Source organism: Limanda limanda, chromosome 10, assembly GCF_963576545.1.
Source record: "Limanda limanda chromosome 10, fLimLim1.1, whole genome shotgun sequence".
Classification (NCBI taxonomy): domain Eukaryota; kingdom Metazoa; phylum Chordata; class Actinopteri; order Pleuronectiformes; family Pleuronectidae; genus Limanda; species Limanda limanda.
This window is the reverse complement of record NC_083645.1, coordinates 24,712,261-24,734,979: the sequence shown is the minus strand read 5'-3', so window position 1 is coordinate 24,734,979 and position 22,719 is coordinate 24,712,261. Positions and strand designations below refer to the sequence as shown.

The following is a 22,719-nucleotide window of genomic DNA, read 5'->3' as shown; positions in this document are numbered from 1 at the left end:
ATGACCCCAGACTTACTGTAAGAACGGGTCAGCAATGTTTCTTTCAAGGAAAAGTACATAAACACACATTCTAACATACATCCCCCCCCCCCCCACCCTCTCTCTCTCTCTCTCACACACACACACACACACACACACACACACACACACACACGGAGCTATGTGAAGTGATTCGCCTGCTGCGTTCAGATGTCAGACTTTGGCAGAGAAACAGAAGAAAAGACAGATTTCCTTCCTCATGTGTATTTTCTCGCAGCTGTTACATTTCAAACAACCACTGGACGACGTGGTTTTAATTCAGAGCTCAACTCCAACATGTTTTTAACTTTACTCAACGACTCTTTCGTCCTTAATATATTCACATCATGTGCAGTTGGAGGTTCAGCAGCTTGTTGTGGAGGAAGGTGGAACATGTCCCTGGTTTCCTTTCATGGATCCTTCAAAGTGATCCGACAAAACCATAGAAACCAACTATTCTCTCTCTAATAACAACAGGTGGGACATTGTTCATTTCATTTCACTAATAATGAATAATAAACCAAATCAGGATGATTTGGTTTATCATCAGGATGATTTTCCATGATTCTCACTTTCATGTTACAGCTGAAGAACCAGTTTTCGACACCGGACAAAAACAGAGAACCTCCTAAAATACCAGATGTAGCCTCTCTCCTTACATGGCTGTTGCAAAAGGAAGTTAAACATTTAGAATGAATCATATCTTATTAGATAATTTAAGCAAATCCAATAAAAATGTATTAAATATTCTGAATACTCTTAAGTTAAAATATATGCTAATTAGTCGATTATTTATGGACCCAGAGCTGTAAACACTGAAGTGAAGTCAAACTCACATGTCTCATGTAAATATCCTTCTTAATTTTAATATTCAATCAAATTCTAATTCATTAAATCTCTCTCATACATTGTTTAACATACAAGTTCATCTAACGAACAAAATACCATTTTATCTTTCCAAAATTAAACACCAGATGGTGCTAGAGTTTAAAATAATACCAGTGAGGTGATGGAATTAATATGTGGTCTAATGCAGTACCTCTCCCTGCCTCCAGGCTGCACTGCCGCACCTCAGTCTGGGCTGCACGGCCCTGGTTTGCCTGCAGACTGGACTGGTCTCCACCTGGAAGTGGTACAAAAAGCACAGTTGTGCAGGAAGCTTCTGCAATTTCCTCCCTCTTGCGTCACACGCATTACTGTGCCTCCCCCCCCAAACCACAACCACATGGGAGCCGGTACAGTGCTGGAATTTTCCCACTGACGAAAACACATTAACTGAGCAGAGCCGCTCCCACACTGAGGGGATCACAGGGCCGAGCTGCTGCTGAGGGCCATGAATGAGCCTCTTCTTAGCAGCACCTGTCGTGTGTTTACACGAGCAAAACCAAGAGCCGTGTCCGTCAGAGTCTGTTCTTCTACTTTATCACTTACAGTAAACTTTAACGACAATTGAGTGTTTTATATTCTACAAGTGTTCCTGTTATTTGAGCTGTAAAACTTTTTTTTGTGTCTCAGTCTGAGTCTGTGATGCTTCACCAACATCCCAAACTTCTCCTTATTTGAAAATCACTTGTTAGAAATGCCTGTGTTCATATTACAGATTATATAGATTTGTAAGATGCAGCAGCTGTTTCTCTTTATCCTGAAAAAGTCACACTCACTTGTGAAAGTTTTCGTGATTCACAATTGTATCATCTGTGGTTTCATGTTTCAGAATATTGTGTTGGTGCACGGCTCAGTTTGAAAGCATCAGGGATCAACAGTATGCACAGAAACAAAAGAGCTGCAGGACAGTTTACACTTTGCTGCTGCTCCTCCAACCTGCAGAGGAATACATCTTTTAAGTTTCCCTTCAAAAAACCCTATAGTTGTGTGTTCATTTGTTGTGGAGCGAGTGGACGAGACAACCCTCTGGCACGTTTAATCCACTGAATTATTTAATAACAGGAGAAGATAGAAAACAGATCAATTTACGACTTGGATGCTGAGCAACTTGATCACAAAGGAGAAGAAGAAAAAACAACCGCAGGCCATTTTTAATGAGCATTCGGTCGACTGGAATCAAGACGATATGAATGGAGACAGATTGTGGTGCGTGAAATAGTTTGTATTCTTACAGAAAGTGTTTACAAATGCAGTGTCTGGGTGTTTTGATATGAATATACACAGTGATTCACCTCAAATCATTCTGACGTGGATTCCTTCACAGTAAAGCACAAACAAACTAAACTGTTGTGTGTGTTTTTGTCTTTTTACAACCATCTGAAACTGTCCAGAGTTTCCCTCTGTGTGATCCGTGCTCAGGTTGTAGCTGTGACAAATGATAACGTGAACAACGTGCCACATTCCATTTAGATGAGCTACTTCCAGGGTCCTTCCATGACTCATGTGGACTCATGGTTTTAAACGGACACCTGAAACATTATTATTGAAACGTGTTGAAAGAATATCTCTCTGCATATCCCCAGATTTAGTTTACATCACTTAGACATCCTTTATTGCCATTGCAAATTCTTATAAATACATAAATATTTCTAAATGTCCCCAAGAAGACAGACATCACATATGAATTATTGCAGTGGAAAAATGTATGAAAGTTGCAGCATCGTGTTGGTGGGAGAAGCCAAGTGGGCCGAGGTCAGTGTTCGTACTGGGCAGTGGAAGTTGACTTGTGGCACAGCTGTTTATTTGTGTGAGATGTGATGGATGTGAAGCGTCTGCAGGAGATCAGCCACTCAAACAATCAAGATGAATCCATGGATTCTGCATCTATGTGCTGTAATTACATCCGTACTGGATCCTAATGTATATGTTTCTGTGCTAACCTTTTCCAGACAGTACCCAAGCGATCCACCCAAGATAAGACGTGTTTGTAAGGAAAGTGACTGAGCTGTCAAACTAAATCTGACTGTACATGTATGTAAACTGACATATTTTACTTTACTCATGTAGATTAGCTTCCTGTATCCATTACACTGTAAAACAACACCACTATTATCAACAGCTGATGACAACAGCACACTCAGAAATCAGGTAATCTGTAGCATGTGAACTAATGTAGGGTTGAATGTAGGGTTTGAAGTTTTGATACAAGAAAACACAAGGTACTTGTACTTGGTTGAAAATGATGGGGTTGATGAGCCATACTGCAGCGAGCCACCAGGGGGCAGTCTGGAGGATTTGGCTTCACTTTCATGCCTCACAGGTGCAGAGGTCTAAACAACCGGGACTCTAATGTCCTGACCTCACTCATGTGATTGATCAATGAGATTATTAGCAGCCTAAGTTTATTTATACTCACTTTTGTGTAGTTTAAAAAGCTTTGCAGTCAATTGGACGAACATCCGGCTGCTCAGTTAAACAATGAGCTTCTGGGTAAACACACATTCATAAGTAATGCACATCTCCGGAGCTGATGTCGCCCTTTTTCACACTTTGTGATAAAATGTTTACGGCTCGGTGCAGAAAAGCGTTGAACTCCGGTTAAACTCACCTCGCTCCCGGTTCGGTCGGTTCAGATAACAGCAGCAACTGTCCCTGGATCAGTCACATCTCCATCACCAGTCTCTGAATAATATTAACTTTTTTCTCCAGACAGTTTTGAGCAGATAAGCGTCACCAAATCACCACCAGGCCATAAAGTGAGGGCTGGAGATGACATCCTCTTTACCTCACTCTCAGGAATGACTTTCATGCTTGGCTGCCTTCTGATTTTTATCCCCAGGAGTTGCTAGGCGACGGGACCCGTCCTCGTTCCGAGTGCATTCTGGGAAATGATTGGAGCAATAAACAAATTCTCCAGATCTGTAATGAATTCTCTCCTTTCATCATTGCTATCAAAGGATAAAGACGAGGATGTAAATGGGCTGTTTGGGTTTAACGACACACAGCAGGACAACAGAGCAGAGGGTTGTTGGTTTGAGGGAAAGAGCAGTTTGATCCTTTTTCATTTTAAAGTTTATACCTGATGTCACTGGAAAGTCAAGCAAATAAAACCGAGGCTGAAAAGTTAATTTTGCACCGCAGCACATTAACCAGAGGATATTTCATGTGGCGTCCCCGATGAGCTGCTGCGTAAATTAATGAATCATCCGAGTCCCATCGGCTGCAGAGATTAACAGTTGCTGCTGCAGAGCATTAGCTGGATCTTTATCGCCCGTCAGTCGGGATCCAGATGCCTCAGTCCTGGAGATAACTGCTCTGAGGAGACACCTGACTGATAACGCTGCCCTTTAATTAAATCAAGTTTTGCTCCCTCATCTTCATTTCCAATTATTAAAACACTGAAGGCGAGATGGACAAGGGAACTTTTATTAACTCAGGCAAAAGGAGATTCTCTCCACTTCTGTCTGTTAGTCTATTTGTTGGTTAGAAGCAATATAACATAAAAACTTCTCAACAAATTACCATGAAAAACGTATTTTGCATTTTAATCTAGATGAAAGAATCCAGTGTGTATGATATGTGTGAAATTTGCTGCAGCTTGATTTGAGCTGTCGGGCCTCAGCAGAGATATGAACTCCACTGAGCGTCATTATTACTCAATCTGCCCATTAAGCTCTGCAGATATTTGTTGTGGGAACAGATTGTGTACTTTAATCGTTACTGTGTCCCACTGTGATATATTTGTATTGTTGATCGATGTTACGTCATCATGTGGTTTGTCCATATGTGGTTCCTGCAGCACAAGAGTAAAGAAACCTTGAATCTTGCAGCTAAAAATCATCAAAAGATTCTCATAATCTTTACAGTCGTCTGACAAAAGATGTTTTCTTGCACAGAAGAACTGCGACTCTAAGTTTTGATAATCTCTGTAAGTTTTATAACTTCATTTAAAGGTAATGGTCCTCACTGATCAATAAATGTGTTCTAGTAACTGTAATCAATAATTTAATCTTTCCTGTTGCGTCCTTTCAGCTGGATTCATCATCACAGCCTGGAGGAAGCTGTTGTGCAAACACAACGCCGATGTTTTTCACTATGGCGTCTGGAGCAAATTGAATTCTGGATTCGTGAAACTATTTATAAATTCCCAAACTCTGAGATGTAAACAGAAAACATGTCCCCCGCTGAGCTGAGGACGCCCCGAGCCCGACGGAGAGTGAAGCCAGACACCGGTTCAAAATGCAGAACAGCCTCTTTAAGAAAACACACTCCAGAGCACTCACTGAGCAAATGTTAGCACGACTCAGTGATGCTCCGGCTGCACAGATTCCTCCGCGGGATGTGCACGAGTGACTGGGAGGATTATTTCAAGTGACAGTGCATCTGCACCAGCGAAACGGCCACTGAGAAATAAGCTCATCATGCTGTGAGAGAAACTTAATAACCTGTCGGCCTCACTTAAACAGCAGCGGGTTCTGGTTTCAAATAAATCCTTTGTGAAATTTCAATTAGGGCATCAAAGCTGTGATCTGCCCTCACAGGGACGGAGCTGTTAATGGAGGAGCCCGCTCGCCGCAGCCATGTTGACAGAGAGTTCAATAACACCATACTCGTCATTATGATTCCTTCCACACCGGCGGCTTTGAACAACTGGAAGAAGTGTCACAAAGCAGGTATCCGTGTTTTTGTAATACCGTTTGTCGCCACACGGGGCAGCAAAGAGTTAACACATCTAAACAAAGGCCAAAAATCTTTTTAAGATTTTTTTTCTTGCAATTTAAAATCCTATTCGCACCAATTCAGCTATAAAAACTGTTTCATGTGAGAAGTAAAGACGACGTCGTCTTTCTCTCGCTGTGTGGAATGACTTTCATGCTCAGCTGCTGTCCAATTTCATCTCCGGGTGTTGCTAGGCAACAGCAGCATTCTTATTACAAATGTATTCTGGTAAACGGTGAGACCATGAATGAACTCAGGGCTTCTCTAACGTATTATCAGCCGTACACACTGATGCCATGTGGGTGAATGGAAGTGAAGGATGCCATGTGGATGGTCCATTAGGTCGATGGAGCCGAGTCATCTCAGGGTTGGTTCCACCCGGAGAATAAAAGAGAACAAGTCCGTTCGGCTTTATAGTAGGTTCAGGGATTTTTGAAGTAAGATTTCATGTAGTAGTTTTATTCAGCTTAAAGCCAGTTTCATTAGTTAATGGCCTGTATAGTGTCCTGTACTTGAGAACATGGCCTAGATGGAGAATATTCCTTACATACACATATAGTTTCCTGTAAAAAAAGTACATGGATCACTCCGACATTTCACTTGCTAGATAATGAGAAAACTTTGATTCTCCAATTTGATGCCAGGGGGTCAAGAAAAGGTCAATATAATAAAAACACATATTAAAAAGTCATCTTGTTTTCTACTGCAGTGAATCCCAGCTTGGGGCTGTTGTCCTCCACAGGGCGTCTCTATCATTACAGTACAAGCAGGGGGAACATGGAAACACTGTGGGGGTGGCTGTGAAAGTTACAAATCATGGTTTGCTAATACACGTGTTGCTACAGTGAGTGCATCAAGATAAAAAATTTCTAAATTCTGCATTTTTGAGGAATCCTGGATCGAATGTGCTAATAAAAACAAAGAAATTAAACAAGAGCAACCCTAAACATTGACGATTCATATAAACCTGTATTAAAAAGGTTCAGCCATGGAACAAAGCAAAGAATATAACTACTGCTGCCTTTGAATTCAAACTCTTCCCTTGCTCATTTTTACTTTTAGAGTAATGAGTTTGTTGCTTCACATGAACCTGACCCATCACGCTCTGCAGAGAGATCTGTTGTGAGCACAAATTGTGTATTGATAAAAAAAAAACAGCCAGCCAGCCAGGGTAGGACATATTATGTGATCATGATAGATACATATCTCATAAATGGTGCAACTAACTAGATTACATGGGGCCTGTCTGCAGAGCGGCTAATGGAAGCTGTGGCGTAGAGGGAATAAGACCTGTTAGCTGTGTTTGCCTGGGATGCTAGCCCGCCAGGCCTTTTCACCACTGTTCCTCGCAGAGATAAATCCCTGTTGCACTTAGTAGTCATCCATTTTTAATGCCACAGCCTCAGCTGGAGAGATGCATGAAGACAGGAGGGGGAGGGGGGGAGCAGGGAGGGAGGAACAGCCGAGGTGTGGATGACACCAGCCGGATGCTTCAGGCTAATGTATGTACAGTCGTCTAGATGTGTGTTTTTGAGCCGTATACGCAGCGTCAGCAGCAATTACGAGCGTCTGATGTTGTTTTCCTCCGGTGAGACGGGCCCTCACACAGAAAAGACTTTCACAGACTCATCATGGTTCGACTCTATTCATTGTTTTCTTACCCGGCTGCAGTCTGTTTTGAGCACGAGCCCCCAAAGCACAACTGTAGAGAAGCAAGGAGCCGCAGCAAAGCTTCCTGGATGTGTCTGAGCCCCGGTCGGCAGCAGGCGGAGAGGCCAGGCCGGGGCATTCAATCCAACTCAGTGCAAACATGATCTGTTTGAATGCTGCGGCCGAGGCCAAGATATGTTAGTGTGGGCAGAGCTGGAACAACCGCTGCACTGTGTTTGTCCTTCAGAGACAAATCCTCCACATGCGAGAGCAGCAGATCAGCTCAGTTTGTCCAGAAGCTCCCGAAGATTAAAGGGAAAGTTTCTCTTCTGGAGTAACTCTTAAAGCAGGAGGGTTTTAACAGCTGATCCACACACAGTCTGTGTTTTAAGTTAATCAGTGAGGCCGTCAGTTAGCTCGGCCAATTAGGGAAAGCAGAGGCACCGCTGCAAATGTGTTTTTACTGGACTTCCCCTGCTAGGTTTCATCAGTCCATCTGCGGATCACTAAATCACTCAGTGGCTGTGTAACGTGAGACGCTGGCACCGCTGCTGTGTTTAAAAGAGGCTCTAACATGTGGACTCAACACAAGAACACGACCACGGAGCTGCAAATATTTGATAAGTTTTTATTTCTCTAGTGAATTCATATGTTGTTATTCTGCACAGCAGCATACAGGAAAAATTGTGGTAAAATATAAATAACAAAGTTCAACAGTGTTTTCTCTTTTTTTCTCTTATTCATTTAATCCAAAGGAGAAAAAAAACAACACCTCTGTTAAAAGTGGCAAATTTTTTTCGTCAGCCTTTTTCAATAATCCACTCGGTCACACACTCCGCCAAGACTGTAACATCGAACAACTAAACTTTCCAAAGTATGGGTGTCACCATTATTTACAGACAATCACCTTGTGGCGAGCGATGCTTATAGCTTCTTGGAAATTCACTTCCGTCATGTTAAAATGCAACAAAATGAAAATACAATTATGTTATACAAAGATCAAAAATACTATCAAAAAACCCTTATTATAAATGGCAGCACTATATCAATAAACTGCTGTTGACATTTTACATGTAAGTACAAAATCCTGTTGAGGTAGCGCCCTCTGAAGTCACTTGTAATGTTAAAATACTGGATAAACATCACTTTATGTACAATACAGCAAATCTCTCTTCGCTCTTCAATGCAATTGAATTCCTTTGGTAAACAAAACTGTCAGAAATGTGCAGTCCTGCAAGTGACACGTTCAATCATACATTCACAACATGTTTGCATCTTTTTTTGGATTCTTTAAGGGGAATAAAAAGGAAATAATGGGGTTAACAGGTTTGTTGTTTGTTGTTGTTTACTGACATTCATTTGTTCTTTCTCACCCCCCTCTCCACATTCAGCGTGACAGGGGGTAAAAGGGACTCGCTCCATTTTCATATTGTAAAGAGCAGACCTGCCCATGAGACTCTAAAGTGAAAACAACATCAGGGGCAAATCAAGAAAAGAAAAAAGGAAAGGAGATCCAGTGTGTTCGGCCCTCGTGTGGGAATGTAAACATAAAGAACATGTAGCTTCTCTCCTCTCTGACCGCTTGTGAAGTCAGAAAACTTCCTCGTCACGTACGACTGGAAAAGAGGGTTTGGCTTTTTCAACAACTGATTATAATGGTCCCTGGAGGATATGAGCCCTAAACAGAGGCCACATTGTCTTTACCCTCCTTGTCTCCCCTGCCTCACAGATTGAATGTCAACTTTTTAAAAGCAAGTTGGAAAATATGTTGTGGAGTTTTCTGGGCAAGGCAGATGGGACCAGAGAGAGCCTCCTCCTGCACCTCCTCCTCTACAGCTCCCGGTCAGACGCACACACAAGTTCTCACTAATGACACATTCTTCAGCTTCTTTAATGGCAAACGTAACTTTGGTTTTCTAAGACGAGAAAAGGAAAATTCGCAGCGAGCTTGGCTCACCGTACAAAAATACTTGGTAGAAATATGACATTCATCCCCTTTGCCAATGTCAGTGTGTTTCCCTACGTGACCAAAATACTTTCTTTTTTAAAATGTATTCACACTTTGTGATTATTGATACGTAGGTGTATTCATATGCACACGCTCAAATGACTACAAACTATAGAAAGGAAAAATAAAAATCCAATGTATAAAGCATAAAATTATTCTATGTGGATAAATGAACTATAAAAATATAAGAGATCTTAGAGAAATAAAAGGATAAAATCAATATGTTTGTGAAACTGGGATAAAGAGGCTAGCCTAGAGCCCGAAATTAAAAACAGTCATCTGGAAAATTGTTCAGTGCAATTAAATTTACTTTTTTTTTATAGTCTTGTCTTGTTTAGAATATTTTCATCCTCTTACCACCCACTGCCCTCCCTCCCTTTAACGGTCGCTGGGATGGCTGGTCTTTGGACAGTGGGCAGTATTTGATGGTGTGGGCATTGTCCCCGTTGGCACTGCACAGGGGGCAGGTGTAAGCCCTGAGGATCGGGCAGACCACCCTGCCGTCCGGGGTCTTCAGCACATGGGAGCCGTACACCTCCTCCGGAGCTCCGTTGTTTCGGCAGAAGACGCAGATCTTGGGCTCCTGCTTGCTCCGGGGCGCGGGTTTACGCATCTTCCTCTCCACGCCGAACAGGTCGAACCCGGCGAAGCTGCCCCCGAAGCCCAGCTCCCTCTCCGGCAGCTGCCCCCCCAGCTGGCTCTGGAAGGGGCTGAGGATGGAGAAGCGCTCCTTCAGGTCCAGGATGGAGGTCGGCGGGGGGCTCCCGGACCCGCAGCAGCACTCCAGGTGCCCGACCACGTCCCCGGCGCCGGACGCGATTACGCACGGGCACGGCGGGGAGTCGTCCAGGCCCAGGGTCGCCTTCAGGGACTCGGTGATGGAGTTGGGGTTCTGGGGCATGCTCAGCTTGTTGGTCTTCGTCACCAGCGTGGTCAGACCCAGATAGTCGTTCCAGAAATTGAAGGTGTAGTCGTAAGGGCTGCGCGCGTTCAAGTAGTTGTGGTTGAGAAAATCCATGGTTGGTTCTCCTCTGGTCTCTTTGTTGGAGAGCTGGAAACAAACCAGTGTAATCCGTAAAGTCTTTGTAGCCAGAGTGCTTCTCCGGGAGAGGTTCATGCACATGTACACTTCTCCTGTGTTCCTCTTGTGTTTGAGCCTTTCTGCAAACAGGCTTTCTGGTTATAAGGAGCAGGAGGGCGGGGCGCGCTCCCTTCAAATCCAAGTTTGGGATCAGGTTGAAAGCTGCAGGCGCCTTTTCCTCCACAACCTCACGTTTGTCTCCCTGTGGACATCAGTCATCGTCCCGGCCTTTGGACTATTTGGTTGTTTTTATGAAGTTTTTTGTAATAGTTTATGATTTGGAGAAGGAACAACAGCCTGGATGTGGTTAAATTACATAATTCCATGCGCCACGGTTCCAATCTGGCAGAGGAGGAGGAGAGCGCGGTCCTTTGTCCCTCCCTCGGTGCCAAAACACTACACTTGCGCATGTTTCGTGGCTCAGTATCGTTAATCATTGTACGAGAATAACATCAACACAACATGCGACTCCCGCACACACACACACACAGACACACACACACACACACATTAACCCTTTGTGTGCCAGCAGCCAGGCCCCTTTGTTCCATGCAGCCAGGCTTCCCCTTCACTGTCCTGGGAGAAATAATCTGTGCTGATGCATCATATTACTTTGGAGCTGAATCGATAAGATTAAACAAAGCCTCACGTTTCCATGTTTCCTGGTGCACAAGAGATTTATGGCTCCATTACTAATCAGGTTCAGAAAAACAAGTTAGAAGGTGGTTCATTATCTATGCTTTTTGCTATATCACAACACATACACACACCAGTATAGATAGGTGTAATACAGGGACATGTTTAATCACAAGAACTCTTAGAAATATGCATTTACCACTTTGTATAATCTATCTAGAATCAATTGTTAGTTCGCTGCCACAATTATAGAAGTAAACAAACATCTTAAAGCATCCCAGTGTGTCTTGAATTCGTGTTCTTGTGTTATTTGTGCCCTGGTGTGAAATGAAATCTGTTAAAACACCAGACAAAACATCCCATCCCTCCATAATGGATCCCTCATCAGGGTGTAAACATGCAGAGGAGGGTTTCAACAGGGGGCAGCATAGTGCAGTGACGGCTCAGTTCATTTCTCTCATCCTTCCTCAGTGAACGAGGGGACACAAACAAAAAAACCTACAGTAATGATGATGTCCACTGACTGGAGGACAAAAGTCAACCGGGATGGGTCCTCAGAAGTCGTTAGGAGGATCAGAGACAGGAGGACACGACCGAACTGCAGAGATTCAGACTCATTTCAGGAACAGCATAGAATCTGTGATTATACATCTGATCCTAATCCCAGAGACATAACACAAAATATATAAACATCCCAATCTAATGGATTCCAGTTTTTGAGGTTTCACACACACAATATTAAAGGATTTTAATTCCCTTAGCCTCAAATCTCATTAAAATACATCTGGATTAAGGTCTAATCAGGAATCTGTTATGAATCCTGAGCTAAACCATTAAAATGTCTGTGTAGAAACAAATTATTTGTTGTATAAAGGTAATTTCACCCCAATGACAAATCACTATGTTCATTAAATTACCTCTGCTCGTATCTCTCCTGCATTTTGTCAGGTTTTATCAGAACTGGAGACAAATATGACCAGAAAGTGTGAGAAAGCTGTTTCCAGTGTCTCCAATGGACTGTTTGATTTGTAAAGCTACAGTCGCACAACACAACAATCTGCGTCCACACCAGCTCCACATCTGTAATAATCCTCATTTCATTCAAACAGGCCTGAAAACAGGGATCACGTGACCCTTCACTTACACTGTACAACGATCAGATTGTCTTCTCTGCAGCTGGTTTCACTGCAGACAAATCTAAACAATGGTGAAGAGTGAGATGAGGGATTCATTTTCTTAGGAAAGGTCGAGAATGTCCTCGCCCTTAGTTGTGTGGGTGTGTCCCTGGTGTGCGGACACTCTCGGGTCTTGAACCTACGATGAGGTGGAAATGTTACTGGCAGTAAGTGTTTGTAAAGGGTTTGTTCTGCAGCCAAGTCGTGGCTGACCAGAACCGGGAAGTGAACATGGATGACAGCACCTTTCTTTCCCAAACATCTCAGTGTTTGCTCTTCCAGACTAAAACACAGCTGTCGAGTTTTCAAAGTAAAACAGCACCTGCAGTGGTTCCAAATACCTCAGTATAAGGCATTTCAAAACATAGTAGTGGATGTAGCCTAAATGCTAACATTAAAAAACATAGTGTACTGCTGTAGTTTTGCTTGACACAGGTTCAGCTTGGTTGCACTTTCCTGTCAACAAAGCCAAAGATGCGTGAATATCTCAAAAAGGAAAACTATGAATCGTGGCTTCAATCTTCTCCTGATCAGAAACATCAATTTTAACATTGAAGAACCAATCACAGTCCAATCAAGTGTTTTTTTCAGTCCCTACAAGCTTTTCTCATGTCTGTTTCCATTGTGTCCCATGTGCACATGTCTGGAAAAACCTCATTGCATGCGCTCAGATAATCTGCTGATCCTAGGACGTCTTGCACCATTTGTTTTCATTATGAAGTACCTGTTAGGCGGCTATAAATTTCACAATACATCTCAGTAATAATCCTGTCAAATTACAGCACGCTGCCTCTCCATCAGCGAGAGACATGATCCACCCGTCCATCCATCCATGTTGACTCGTTGAGGTGAAATCCAGAGGGAGCGTTTTCGAAGCAGCTGTCCCGAACAGTCCACTCTCCCCGGGCCTCTGATCCTGTGATGAAGTAGAGCGGCTCAGGAATGTGGAAGCCGGCCCTCTTGAAACAACGATAACACGAGTGACTGGTGTTCTAATTAAAACTTCCAGGGGGAGGCTGCGCAAACTCACTGACTTGGAAGGCTGGCATCTATTTTTAAGGGATCTAATAAGAATGCTGCACCTTTGGAGAGATACGAGCGGAAACAAAAGCCCGGGTTCTGCGACCTCTGATGCTGCAGAGGCCGTTTCCCCCCCCCCCCGTTCCGTCTGTTCAGCAACTTAGTTTGAAATAGTATTGACTGCTCATTGGATTTTTTCACTCCGCGGCCCCTGTTCAGCCGCTGCAAAATATGAATTTTATGATGAAGCATTAAATAATATATGTAATCGCCAATTATTTTCGTGCAAGCACGCGCAGATTGTGCGAGCTGATTCCTGTGTTGCTGCAGTGTAGCTGAAATATTCATGGCCACATTATTCCTTAATTTTGTTGTGACTAAGAGGGATTAATACTCGTCCATTAACCAAAGCTAATTCTGCAGCCGCCTTGAGGTTGCATGAGTATATTGGACGAGGAAGTGAGATTAGCAGTGGGATGATGCATAACATCAGCAAGGGGGGGGGTCTGTAAATCGATTTAGGGATCACACTGACTAAGTGATTGTTGTGTGAGTGTTTTTCTTTATTCCCTTGACGGTGGAGAATCACAGATCATCGTGGAAAGTTTCGGCTGACTGAGGAAGATACTTTATTTTTTAATGATCAGATGTGTTTCCTGGACGGGCTCATTAGCAAATATATGACACGTGTGTAAGTCTAATTTCTGCTGTTTGTGCTTCAGATGTTTTATGCAGTGCAGAGCCGGTCAGCCGAGCCCGGTGCTGAGGTGAGGGTTGTGATAGTGTGTGATTTATACCACCTCGTGCAAAGCTCATTTCCCTCTGACGCTTCCTGCACTGGGATCAAGCCGCTCGGCACCGGGCTCCCGTCCTCGTGTTCTGCACAAACACAGCGAGACTCGTCAGACTCGGGGGCTGAAAAGCCTGCTCTATTCATATCTGACACAATAAATGAATGATTGATGGTATCGCGGAACGCACAAAGAAAATAAATCTGCCATCGCATCTGCTCGTATACCGCCAGCAATAATTTACATGTATCATTTTGGGGCGTGTTTTTAATCTTTAACATCGGATTCGGTGTCTCGCTGCCTCACAGGCGGAATCAGGGAACAGCGGGTTTTTTCTTTTTTTCCGTGGAATACCAGAATGTGCTCTGTGGCTGTCTGGTTATTCTTTGTTCTCGGCTGCTTGTATTGGGGAGGCAAGTTTCAGCAGTGGCCTTGGGAGAGTGAATGCGAGGGGAAGGATTACACAAAGCCCACACTCAGGGAAGCTTTCTGCATATTCCTTCCTCTGCTGCTACGGGCAGCTGCCATGGAGACATGATTAGAAATAACTTTCATTCTTATTATCATCATCAGAATGCCTTGCTTAATGATAATTTAGAAGGGGATGTTCTATTTAAAATGATAATCCAGGCCTTGGCAGCACCAAAGGGCCTCGGTAATCAGTAAAACTCTTTTTCATACAACAACCGCCCCCCCACCCCGCCCCTCAATCCTCATGTTTTCAGAACAACGTATTGATCACTGAAACAATGCATAATGGGGTTTGCAGGAATTGCTGAAAAATCCATTTCGCCATATCAATTGCTCTAATGAAGATGAATGCTGAATCACTCGGTATGAAAACGGCTCACGTGCAGTTGCAACTTGCATTTTTCTTCTTCTTCAGCCACAGATTTCCATGTGTTTCCATTCACAGCCATTAGAGCTGTGCTGGTGACTATGCAAATGAGGAGACATGCAGGAAATTTAATCAGAGCAAAAATTTAATTTCACGTGAACAATTGCTCAAGGGTGGGGGGGGGGGTCGCTTGATCACGTAATATTTGAGCGAGCCAAATTATGTTTAATATTTGTTTTTGCAGTGGGCCTCCACTCGGACACGCCACAGCTTTATAGGCTTAAGGTTTTGCTTTGGTTTGGAGCTGGAAGCTAACAGTGCTGCGTGAGGTTTGATTATCCTTTGTCCCCCCCCCAAGATTGGAAACTGCAGTTAATGGGAAGCATTTCCATATCAGCAGCAAAGCACTACCGCTTGTGTTTATTCATTTTTTATTATTGTTACGTCCCACGAAACCTAATATCTGAGTGCTGTGTTTTCTTTTGTTCCCCAGCTGAACGGCAAGAAAATGGGCTCCTCATAATTGCATATAAACTCGGAGGATGCCATTGTGCCGCGGCGTGTGCCACTGGAGATAACTGGCGATTAAACTGAACGTTAGTGCAGAGGCATGACAGCACTGAAGGTAATAAAGCATGTCAGTCAATAAAAGGAGGGCTGTTTATCACGCTCAGAGATGTAGAACAAATAAATATTGTTCGGCTTTTCAAAGCAAGCGGCTCGGTTCAGTCATCCTGTGACCGGATGCCTCAGAGACAGGAGAGGCCGTGTCATTCAAGGACAAATGTTGCTTTTAAACATTTCTCCATTTGGATGCACTTACAAATTGACCTTTACCAAATCTACACCCAAATAAAGCCACATTTAAAAAGGGCTTCCTGAAGGACAAGGTTTGAATCACTGTGCAAAGCAAAAGCTTCTACTACAAATATTTATTTTTCGATTTGAAAGAGCAGCTGCTGAATTGTCTGAATAGAACAGTAGTTGCATCTCTGAACCCATCATCTTCAGGGGCAATATTTTGGGGCTTCCAGCGTAGACAGGCCAAAACTCAGTCTTCTATTTGCTGTTCACATTCCTCAAAACAGATTGAGTTTTAGATCCAGAAAAGTTCTGCTCAGATGTTTTCTAGCAGGCAACTAAAGTCAGCTCAAATGTAATTTGTCTGGAGCCAGGCCACAAAATCTTAAATAAAGCTGCATATTCATACGCTTGTTGTTGCGGGGAAATCTTGTTAGAAAACACCACTAGCTGTTATTTGACCTTTGAGATGGGTCAGTACTGAATCTTTGATCATAAAGTCTTGATGTAGGACAAAAAAGTACAATCACGATACCACAGATCTTAAATTCAGTTTTATAGTTTATTTAGATACATGGTGCTCCATTAATAAGCCGAGGGTACAATCATATCTCCGAACATGCAGTCTTCCTCCAAAGCAAGATTATACTGGCTTCCACTTCCTCCTTTGTAGGCGCTTGTCACAATCCTGAGCCAGCCCTTCTCACCCTGGGAGGAAAAAGGCAAGGGCACGTGGATTATAAATCAAAAAGCACCAACTATATTTATATATTTCAGTCCAGCAGCCAGTTTGCATAAAAAGCTACTGAACCATGCAGGACTCAAGACACTGTCATGACTCACCCATGGCTCTCCCCAGGAGTTTCGCACAATCCAGTATTCGGTTCCATTTTCGACTCCCCAACCCGACACTGTCACGATGTGGTTGATGTCTGGAGACTCCTCGAACTCAGAGTACAGACCCCCGCTGTACACATCCAGTTTCTCTGTGGCCATGATTCCACAGCTGGAGGGAGGAAGCATGCATGTTGTTAAGCAATTAGAAAAGCCTCAACTCACTTTAGGGAAATTAAACTTTTAAGCTTTAAAAACCTGATTGGCCCTCCAGTGTAGATCTCTGCCATCATGCTGTCCCGTCCACTAATGACTCCGAAGTCTCCCACCTTCCACAAAGTGTAGTTCTGCACCGTGTTGCACTTTCCAAAGGTCGTGCAAGTGCCACATGCATTGAATTCTTTGCATTCTGGAGAGAGAGAAACTTAATTAAAAGCTTTTCTAATGCACCAATGAGTCATGAAAAACAAAATCAGTTTGGGTTCCTACTCTGGTCAATGGCCTGGTAGTTGTTGCAGGTCTCGTCGGGGATGCCATGTTTGTGGGCGTACTCCCACACGCCGCCGTGGTCGCCTCCATGACACGAGCCGGAGTCGGCACAGTCGACCACATGCTGGACGGACAGATACGCAGATGGCCACACTCCTCGCCGCTTGATGTTAATGCGATCTACACACAGGGCAGAGTAAAGTTCCACACAGATGAAATATTCGTTTTTTTTGCACGAGTGATTTAATATCAGTGGAATTCCCATCTGTTCAGTTGGTACAAGATCTAATTGACACTATGAGACATTGTCAGACATCTTCCTCCCAGCAATACTTCAGTGCAAATGGGTGAGCGTCAAATTCAGATAATGAGGAGCTGGTTAGAGTAAAAACTCCAGTAAACTTTGAAGGTTACAGTCGTCCAAACTCTTAAAGGTTAATGACGATGTCTTTTCCAGAAAGTAGTTGTGGTAGTTTACACCTCTGGCTCCTAACAAAATCTTGAAAACCCCCTCTTTAACATTTTAGCTTCTAAAGAGATGTTGCAGATCAATTTAAAAACAGCAAACAAATTCAAATCAGATCCATTTATTAGGGTGATGGCAGGATGTTAGATATCTTTAAGTGGGCAAGTAAAATAAAACCTACCGGCCATGGCACTGGTGCTTCCGTGAGCCCAGCAGGAGCCACAGTACTGAGGGATGTGCTGGTTGCGAGTCGTACTAACGTAGTTGACGCCATTTACATTCCTCCAGTCCCAGGACTTTGGCATCACAGCCAGGTTCAGGAGTTCATGAGGACGAGCTGCAGTTCTGGGAGAGACAGGATTTGTGTTTTTTTTTATGAACCTGGAGATTGAAGGGCAGCAGCAGCTTTCCACTGACACCCTGTCAGCTTGTACATGCACACGCCTCAGGAAGGTTACTATGGTGAGGCAGAAACAGAAAGCTCACAGCACAGCGCTCTGACATGTCTCGTCACAAATAAAGTAGCAGTTGAGGAATGTTTGGTCAAGTGTGTACGTTTCAGCCAAGTCTGAACTGAACCCCAGCCAACTTGTGAATGAGGAGCATTAGAAGGAAAGCTGTTAATGACATGAAATCACAATGAGCAGGTCTGCAGGGTAAAGGGGCAAACTGAATTACAGGCAAAAACTTGAAACCAGTATTTTTGACTCAATTTGCAGAGTTAAATGTGCAAAGTTGAGCCTTCCAGTCAAAAACCAGTCAACTCACCTCACTCCATAGTCGGGTTCCCTGGGCACCGGCAGATAACAACTAGGCCTCTCTCTAGAAAAGTGTCGTCCTGAAACAGCCAGAGTCATGAGCACGCAAATAAAAAGGACGAACTGAGACATGTTGAATCTCAGGGTATCGAACCACTAACCACAGATCACTTGGGTCCTGGTTTAAATACCTCACCAGCACCACCAGCAGAGGAGGAGCACATCAGGCTTCATTGATCTCACCTGGGCGCCACTCACACGTGCATTGTGGGAAATCAAAATCTCACTTTGAAGGATGACATCCATCTTGACCTTCGAAATCTGCTGGAATAATACAGAATGAATAGAAATGAGAATATAATATAATATGTACATACTGCAGAAGATAGATTATTATGGGTTTCAATAATTATCACAATATAATCAAGTGTAAGTGCAGTGAGGGGTGTTAAATTATTGAGTTTGTCATTCTCTGCCATGAAAGAAGAGATTAAAACAATAACCTTCTCTCTGCAGCCAAAATATGAATAATGTCACATATATTCAGACAATTATTGGAATTAAAATGTTTATCTTCGTAAAATCTTTTGCCGAATCACCCAGACATATTCTGTATTTCCCGTCAGTGGTCGACATGATGCAAGTGTCTGCTGTAAGAACAATAAAATTACGTGAAGTGAAATTAAGTGAAAAGAAGAAAAGAAAGTGGTTTCATTTCCTCACCATAACAATAGCAACAAAAAAATACAACAAATTTAATCCAATCCAGTTTAATTGTGAGAATCCGGATGTTTTGAAGCAGCTGTTATTGAGGATTGAAACAAAAGTCAACGCTTTAAATCTCTTTAAAAGCTTTTAGATTCAGAGTGATCTGGATGCGTTGATCCCTGACAGAAGCTCATCAGAATGTCTCCTCATCCCCACACGTCACTTTGTCTTTTTGTTTATGCTCTCACAGCCTCCGTGTGACAACAAAGACTTTATCACTGCGAGAAGGCAAACAGAGCATGATGGTAATTGACTGCCCGCCCGCCATCCTCACCCATCTGCAGGAATAGAAAGTCATATTTAATGCGCTGATTAAAATCTAATCCCTCCATGTGAGTCGGAGATGAAAGTAATTTTCCTGTAATGGAGACTATTAATATTTAGATATAGAAAGGAAACCCGATCCCAGATTTGCAATCAACTGGAGGACGTGAAATGATATTAGTTCCAGTGAGCTGGAAACCAAAGGCTCAAATGCAAATAAGTTTGACTCCTCTCCAATTAACGTTTCTTCTTTTCTTCTCACCCATCAATGAGCGTTTGTTTTATTTATTTGTTCATATGATCATCAAATCTGATTTTTATCAACGAGATGATGCTATACAAACAACATGGTCTAAAGTAGGTTAGGCATGCTGTTCATGCTCAGACCCGTTCGACATGACAATACCTTCACGTGCAAACCCAGGTAAAATATAGAAATTACTTTCCCAGTTCGGTGTGGGAGAAATGGAAGTGAGCCTTGACCTCAACCCCATCAAACACCTAGGGGATGAAGTGGAACACCGGGTGTGAGCCGGACTTTATCACCGAACATCACCGGTGTTGGAGCTCACTAATGCTCTTGAGGCTGAACGAGAGCAAATCCCAGCAGCAAGGATCAGAAATCCAGCGGGAAGCCGAAGAACCATGAGACTGGAGGCTGTTAGCAGCAGATTATTGAGCATGGTTTTTAAATGAGATTCTCAACAAGCAGACTGTCTGTCCTCAGATGTATCAATCCATGTTTTGAATTTCAAGTGAAGGTGTTTCGAGAATAATCCAACATTTTGGGGGATGTAGGGCGAAGTGTTTCCCCCATCTCAGGAACATTATGGTAAACGAAACCCCTCTTTCCACTGGTAAAACCACTAACACCCACTAACATCTGGCTTTTGTCTGCAATAGGAATGAATTCAATCAGCATTCTCTCCAGGGTGAAATGACTCTGCAGGTTTTTATCGGCTCCAGCTCTGATCTGCAGCGATGGAAACATGATATTTTATTCTACTTTATTTTGATGAGGCGTTAAAGCCGCACCTTCTCAAGCTCAATGTTACGAAACACATAGCACACACAGTAGCCATAAACGTTTGATCCAACGTGATTCTCTTCTTCATATCGTACAGGATGCAACACTGGGTAGACAGCTGGCTGAGAGAGGTCGTTCATGACGTGGAGCATGACTCACTGAGAAATAAAAACAAAGAATACAAGGCTCTCAGATATGAGAGTCATAGATTTCTCAGAGCAGGGAAATTAATGGTTGCTTTTGATAAATTACAGAATATGTTTGGCTTATAGGTGGTGGAGTGTTGCAGTGGTTTGACCACCGCGTCACAGCAAGAAGGTTCAAATCCCGGCTTGACCAAGACCTTCCTGGTCAAAGGATAAACAATATGGGTAAAGCGTGGATGTGTGGCCTAAAGGACACCACCATACCAGACAGGATGTGATAGGAATATTTCTTAATTTTGGCTAAAAGGGTATGCGATAAGTTTACTTTTCATAATTGGTGTGTTTTCCGAACTCGCTCCTCAGGGTGTAAATAACCTCAGAGACCCTCCACATGCTGCAGATGGTATTCTTTTTTTAAATCTGCTGTTTCTTGTACTTAAATCAAACAGTGCTCCACATGCACGCACATAAAAACCACATCAGATCCTAGTTAATCAATGACTCAGTCCCTGACATGATGGCTTGTTACAGGGGCATCAGTGTGATATCTCCATGATTAGCATCGTTAGCTGCTTTCATGAGCGTGTCCCCTTCCTCATTAACGTCAACAACATCATTAGCGAGCTCGCAAGCCAGGTGATTGATTTGTGTATAAGTGAGCGTGTTATGTGTGTGTGTGTGTGTGTGAGTTTGTGTGCATGTGAACACTTAATAGTTGGTAAGTATTTCTATGCGTGCATGCGGAGAGCGGAGTGTATAATATCCGTGTCCGCTGATCCGTGGGAAAGTTGGAGGGCAGTTGAGTTTCTTCTGGCATTTCCTCAGGAAGATCCCTCAGCCTCCCCCCCCCCCCCCCCCCCCCACATGTTCTCCACTCACCTGTCAACTGTCAGGAAGGAGCGGACGTCAAATAACTGGACGGTTCACTCAGAGGAAAAGCCGAAGGCAGCTTTAAACAGGCAGCCCAAGGCTTTTCCTTAGACTTTACAGATACAGTATTGAACGGAGCAGAGAAACGAACGCAGCTTGTTGTTCAGGGTCAGATTTAAGACAGAAAAATATCTATTTACTGTTGAGGTAACAGCTTATTTTTCTCATAATGATACACAAATACAAATCCCATGTTTTGACCTTACACCCGACTTCCATGCATGTGGTTGCATCGCGGTGAAGTTGCACCACAGTTGTGTTTTTTCTTTTTCAATTTGAAACGATTTACTTGTCGCAATTTCTACAAATGTATGGCTCATTCATTCTTTATGAAATTACGTATTATTTATGTATATTATCAGAAGGAAAACTGTTGCCAAATCAGTGAATATTCATTTTATTTCAACAGGGAATACTTAGAAAATGTCCTTGGTATCATTGTATATTAGCATTCATACATCTATTCTACAACCGTTCTCATGTTCTTGGAAACTGTATATTATGTTAATCATTTCCTCTTGAGCCGCACAATAATATATTCAGACCGAAGGTAGAAATATTAACATCTACAAATACATGACAACTCCATTCATCTCCAAGATCACGTAATATAATGTGAAGCTCCAACAGTTATTAAAGGGGCTTTGTTTTGTCAACAGTTGCATCCAAGGTCACGAATGAACTTCAGTTCCCAAATATAAAGGGGATTCAAATGTAAATCAGCTTCACATTTATCTATTGTCACATTGCTGCAGTAAAGAATAAAAAGCAACAAACATGAAGGTAAGTTTGTTGAAAAGAAGATTATTATTATTAAGTATTGTATTTTGATGGTTGATTTTTAGTGAGATTTTTAGTTGAGCTTGTGTATCGGCAGGACCAAAGATCTGTATAAGGACCAGATATGGAGACTTTGCCTCTATATGAAATATTTTGGCTTCATTCCATTACATCGCCGGGAAGTAGAGACACGTCATCCATCTTGATTAAAAGTCTGTGATCACAGGGAAAGCTGTGTCATCCAGTGTATCTCCCGGTATCTTTAAACTGGAAAATATCCTCAAACTCCTTTAGAAACCGGGCCATTGATTTTATTATATGTTGCGCAAATCTCACCACTTGAAAAATGAGATTTTAAGATCCTGCACAATGTCCAGTGACTCTGTCATCGCTCGTTGTGCTGATCTCCCGTCTCCTCCAAAGCGACCACATTTTCCAGTCGAGGAGTTTTCAAAGGCTCCGTACCGAGCTCCTGCCTCGCCAGTGAAACCACTTGTCCACCAGCGCCAAATCCCCCGGCCTCAGAGTTCACCGTCGGGGGTTTCGTCACCCGGTGAGCCACTTCACATTCTATTGGCTCAACTGACGATAACAAAGCCGCAGCGATGACAGACTTGTTAAGTACATTTCACTCA

General features: G+C 43.0%; 2 protein-coding genes across 2 annotated transcripts; both read right to left on the bottom strand.

The window, feature by feature from the left end:
* Positions 1–9,614: 9,614 nt before the first annotated feature.
* nanos1 (nanos homolog 1) lies at positions 9,615–10,372 on the bottom strand. The gene has a single exon (XM_061080157.1). The coding sequence runs from the start codon at positions 10,296–10,298 to the stop codon at positions 9,615–9,617; it is 684 nt and encodes a 227-aa protein (XP_060936140.1). The 5' UTR covers positions 10,299–10,372.
* Positions 10,373–16,207: 5,835 nt separating this feature from the next.
* LOC133011487 (cathepsin Z-like) lies at positions 16,208–19,205 on the bottom strand. The gene is made up of 7 exons (XM_061079212.1): positions 19,126–19,205; positions 18,180–18,308; positions 17,593–17,756; positions 16,946–17,125; positions 16,715–16,865; positions 16,466–16,628; positions 16,208–16,330 (listed from the first exon to the last, which is right to left on the bottom strand). Exons 1-7 carry the CDS (start codon positions 19,203–19,205, stop codon positions 16,208–16,210), a joined length of 990 nt encoding a protein of 329 aa, XP_060935195.1.
* Positions 19,206–22,719: the final 3,514 nt, after the last annotated feature.

Coding starts and splice junctions, on each gene's coding strand:
- nanos1 (XM_061080157.1), bottom strand. CDS start 10,298: ATGGATTTTCTCAACCACAACTACTTGAACGCGCGCAGCCCTTACGAC.
- LOC133011487 (XM_061079212.1), bottom strand. CDS start 19,205: ATGGCGGGCGGGCAGTCAATTACCATCATGCTCTGTTTGCCTTCTCGC. Junction 17,126..17,592: donor AAGCACCAGTGCCATGGCCG/GTAGGTTTTATT, acceptor CCCTGTGTGTAG/ATCGCATTAACATCAAGCGG. Junction 16,866..16,945: donor CTACCAGGCCATTGACCAGA/GTAGGAACCCAA, acceptor CTCTCTCTCCAG/AATGCAAAGAATTCAATGCA.